This window comes from Asparagus officinalis, chromosome 3 (assembly GCF_001876935.1).
Source record: "Asparagus officinalis chromosome 3, Aspof.V1, whole genome shotgun sequence".
NCBI classification, from domain to species: Eukaryota; Viridiplantae; Streptophyta; class Magnoliopsida; order Asparagales; family Asparagaceae; genus Asparagus; species Asparagus officinalis.
Genome location: NC_033796.1, coordinates 68,010,073 through 68,015,382, shown reverse-complemented (window position 1 = coordinate 68,015,382; position 5,310 = coordinate 68,010,073). Strand labels below are relative to the sequence as shown.

The 5,310-nt window shown below is 36.8% G+C and overlaps 1 protein-coding gene across 1 annotated transcript in view; it reads right to left on the bottom strand.

The window, feature by feature from the left end:
• Positions 1-2,312, bottom strand: part of LOC109834297 — a 9,938-nt gene extending 7,626 nt beyond the window's left edge. The window contains exon 1 of the mRNA XM_020402282.1: positions 2,101-2,312. Coding sequence (XP_020257871.1) covers positions 2,101-2,223 — 123 coding nt within the window. The 5' untranslated portion in view covers positions 2,224-2,312. The remainder of the gene's footprint in view (positions 1-2,100) is intronic.

Genomic DNA, 5,310 nt, shown 5'->3' with positions numbered 1-5,310 from the left:
ATCCTTGCCGCCTACGTTACCTGGACTCAGATATGAGCATCCGATACGGGTGCGGATCCAAGTGTCCGATACGAAATTTCTGAAAATTTTGGATACAGGGACACCGTCTTAAATTTCAACACGGGTACGAGGATACACTTTTAATAATAGTTAATTTATTTAATGAAGTACAACTAATTAAATTCCATTCCTCTATATGTATACCCATTTTCTACAAAATAAAGAAATTTATTTGGGTTTTATTCTGCAAAATGCAAAAGTTATTGGGGTTTAGTGCAATTTTGAAAGTTATTGGGGTTTACTGCAAAAACTGAAAGTTCTTGGGGTTTTTTTGTAATTTGCTGTAAATAATTGTGAAGGAAGAGGACAACAAGCAACAAATAATAGTTTAATTTAATAATAGTCTAAATACACGTGGACATTCAATCCACCATCCATTTTTAATAAAGATTCCACGTTATCTTCTCATTTCTCTCACCTCACCCGCACTCTATCTAGAGCTGCCCTAAAAAAACCCTAAGTTGTCGACGAGCAGCCACCTCCGCCTCCTCCATCAACGATGAGGAGCCATCTCCTCCCCCTCCTTCATCGACGACGAGCAACCGCAGCCTCGCCGCCGCCTCCTTCATCGACGATGAGCAGCCACAGCCCCGCCGCCTCCTTCGAAGATTCTTTTTGATGGTTTCGAGCGAATTTGGTATGTAATTTCATCTTTTATTTCTCTATTTTTTTGGTTTTTTTATTCACACACCTCGCTGTATCCGAGTGCCAACCACCGCATCCGACCCGTATTTCATACCCGGACCGGTGTCGTGTCGTATCGACGCCGGTACGACGGTCAAACCGCCGTGTCCAAGTAACATAGCTTGCCACTAATAATTTTCCATAGCTTGTAAAGTGTCAAAAGGCTCCCTCATACAAATTTGAATATATTAAATTGAATTCACTTCCTTCCAAAAAATTAAGAACATACACATCAAGAAAGGTAAAGATTTCCATATTCTATTTTTTTGCCTTTACAAGCATTATTTAAAATTGATGAGCCTTAATGCTCACGATGGATCTAAACTTTAAAGTTAATGAAACGGACAGGCCGGGCAATTCATGATTATGTATTTACCTTCAGAATTTTTTTCCGTTCCAGCTCCATTAGTAACAATGCTACTACTGTACATGCCTTCTCTTTAATTTCTAAATAGTTAAAACAGAAAGATTTGTTTAATTCATCAATATGTTTTTATATGTCAACTGATAGTGCACATTTACATACTATACATAACTGCTAGATAAAATCTATCTTACTTATTAGGTGGAGCCAGGTCTTGTTACTGCGCATCGAACTACCCATTAGAACTCATCAGTTTCCTATTTACTAGCAATATACAACCACATCCATTAACATTGTTAGATATGAGTTCATAATAAGACTTCCTGTCCCTCTTCTTTTTTCTTATAAGAATGAAGCAACTCATAGTCGTGAGGGGCTTGAGAATGTGCCACCCATGACGAGACTTGTCAGCAACAAAAAGACCAAACTCCAAAGTATGCGACGAGGTAGCATTAGGATGCATAGGAGGTAGCTGTAACATGCACGTGGAATACAAGAAGGGGTCATGGTGGTGCTGCTACTTTTACAACCATATATTTGTCCAGTACTCCATCGATCATTAATGCAAAAGACATGAAAGGTAATGACACCAATAAAATCATCACTAAGGAGAGCTCGCTGATATGATTCCTCAAAATAACTCGTGGCTTCTTAACTACTATTCTCCATGCTCGCAAATACCATGTCCTACCTAAAATTGCAGGAGATACAATTAGTTTCTATTTACCTACATTCACCATGTCTTCTTCTTATAAAATCCATAGTCCCACAGTCATAATTCAGGAAAGGTTTAATTCTTTGCCCCCTATTTACGATGAGACAATTTACTCAACCCTAATTCATGGATCGACAAGTTACTAAAGTTACAAAATTTTATTGCAAATTAACAGAAAAGTTCTGATATCTCAGCATACATCAACAGTCGAGTATCAAAGAAAGTATTGTAGCGATACAAGAAAACGAGCTAGGGTTTTCGACAATCGAGAACGTACATTCTCTTTGACTTTTTGAATGATCTTGAGGCGGAGGGTGTCGAAATCGCCGTCGTCCTTGAGCTTCGCGATGACCTCCTCCGCCGCCGGCCGCCGAGATCCCCGCCCCTCTTCCACCTCCATTATCCACCGCTGATTCGGTTATGAGATCGTTTTCGCGACACGTTTTGAAATGAATACGGATTTTCGCATGTTACTCCCTATTTTTTATCAATGCAGGTCGTTTCTCTACTTTTGTTTAAATTATTATTGTAGCAATGAGTTGGGCCCAGCCTGCCATGATTGTAATGAGCCTATGGGCTTAGATTTGTTTGCTTTCGTACACTTTTGATTATTATTATTATGGAAAACACTAGAGGCGCACACCTTGTGCCACACCTTGAGGCATACCTCCCTCTCTCAGCTACAGTGTAGGGGGCCCACTTGAGATTTTTAAATAAATCTCAAATGGACCTCATACAGTATCTGAGAGAGGGGTGTGCCCCCAAGGTGTAGCACATGGTGTGCCTCTAGTGCCACCCTATTATTATTGCACTTCCTAGTATCAAATTACCATAGTAGTATAAATTTTGCTTGCACTATAATTTTTAATCTAGTGTAAACTCAAAATAAAGTAAAATATGGGATTTTGTTATGAACATGTTGTGAGAAATGTCTACAAAGAAATCAGAAATTGTCATTAAAAGAACGGAAATTTTGTTTTTACCATCCAAAATAAAATAATTTATTACTACCACCCTCAAGTTTTTTTGAAAACTCCAAACATCGCCTAAAGCTAATGACAAATTCGTTTAACCCTCTCCAGTTCAAATTAAACCCTCGTGTATTTTGAAAATATGGTTAGATTAATATATCTTCTATAGTTTATTTATTTGCGGGGGAGGGGGAAAGGGAGGGGTCATCGGAGAGGATGAGGTGAGTGGAATTTTCGTCACTGTGTGCATTAAATGATGATTAGAAAGATGTTTTAGAGGGGAAAAACCCCTAGTTCCCTCCAATTTAATCCCAACAACCATTTTCTATGTCTCTCTCTCATGGCCACTAAATTATCTCTATAAATCCTCTTTACTTCTTCAACTACTCTCATAGCCATTTAATTCTCCTCCATATATCTTCTTTGTTTCTTCAATTTCTTTTCCTCATAATGATAGAAAGATCCCTCCTTTGAATGGTTATAAACACAAAAAGCAACGAAGAGGGTAAAGGTGTTTTGATAGTTATTAATGACTCTATAAAAATCATTAGCTTAAAGTATTAAGTGTCTCAAAGGTTTAAACTCTCATGGCAATCTCTTTCATTGAAATCCATATCCGAAAGGAAAAAAGTTTAGTTTTACAATTAAAAATGACGATGACTTGACCTTGATGTTCGACTATTATCTTCGTAATGGATTTACGTACAATAACTTATATGCTACCGTAGCTGTGGATTCTTCAACTCTCAAAACACCCAAAGTTCTCTAGAAAATGTGTAAGCATTTTGAGCACTTTATTTTCCCAAAGCATATTGAACACTTCATTTATGAAATTATAGTAATTAGATGTTGAAGGTATGGATTTGAAGGTTATCGGTTGATAGTTAACCTTATAGATTAGTTGTTAAGGTTTTAGTTAGTTGTTAACCTTACGAGATAGTTGTGAATATTATAGTTAGTTGCTAACCATAATCGTTAGTTGTTAAGGTTTTGATTTGTTGTTAACCTTATGAGTTGGTTCTTAACCATAAAAGTTAGTTGTTAACCATAAAAGTTAGTTGTTAACCTTGACAAGAGGGATGCATGAAATACGAATCTTTCTGATCATTTTCGTGTTCGGAAGCATTAGCACCCCATCATAATCATAAGTTAACTACTGTTTATCGTAAAGGGATGACCTTACTATTTCGGTGTATACTACTGCCTATGGTGCTTTCTGCCATTCTCCGGCTAGTCCCAATGCCTCTCTGTTGTCGAGGGCAAGCTTCTAGTTCACATTTGATCGATTCGCTTAATCCTATTCCCAGTAGCGCTACTTGAATGACATAAAAAATCAAAGCCCATTCCCTCTGTAGGTTATGTATATAGGCACCATGCTCTGCCTACCTTATATCAACTTCACACCCACCTTGTGTGATATGCAGAGTTATCAATAGTCAAAGAAAGGATCAATCTTTTCTGTATCCGAGAACCTTGATAACTTAGTGCTATTAAGGCCGTTAGGTAAGCCTATGCCCACTCCATTCCTCTTGTTGTGTTTTATTCCAAACAAACACTTTGTTTTGGGCACGATTCCACAAGTACATCGCATAGGCAACAACTTTGGCCCAGAAGTCTTGTGGCATGTTTTTACCTTTCAACATACTATGTTCCATGTTAAGGATTGTGCGGTTCTTTCTTTCGGCAAAACCATGTGTTGTTTGTTCACCTTATGAGTTGGTTGTTAACTTTACTAGTTAGTTACTAATGTTTATAGTTAATTTTTAAGTATTCAAGTATTTTCTCACTTTTATATATTAAATCCCGATAGAAAATTCCCGATGCACAGCTACTACGCTTATCCAAGCATGTAATGATGAGTGTATTCCTAATGATAATCCTATAGGCCCTCAATCATGATGATAAAAGACATGATTAACAACCAAACTAACATCCAGCTAAGTGGCACACATCCATATGTGCAGAGGGATAGGAATTTAAAAGTGCTACTAAAGTTAGATTAGAATTTTAATACTATTTAATTACAAAAAGGTTCGAGTATAATATTTACCATAATGAATAAAAACGTATAAGAGTGCATTGTCAATACAATGGCACACATAAATGCCCTTGATGCTGTTTACTTTCCTACTCTGAAATTATTCGATTATGGCTATAAAGAAATTCCACGCTACTCACACAGAGCTAATGCTGGTAAATCAAAGGTATCATGCAAATTTGTTGTAACTCAAATACAATCTATTCTGAAGGTTGGGCCAGAGCTTCAGCTAATTGATATAAAAAATGACTTACTCCCATAGTTCGACATCAAAATTAATTACGGTAAAACATGGCAAAGTAAAGAGAGAGCACAACAAGACATATTCGGTGATGATGATAAGACGCACGATTCACTAAGATAGTAAAACTTATCTAATTAAATAAATACTTATATCTTAGTTGTCATGTATTAATGGTTAAGTTTACTCCTTAATGGTGAAATATATAGATTTGTTTTTTAAGGTTTCATCATAATT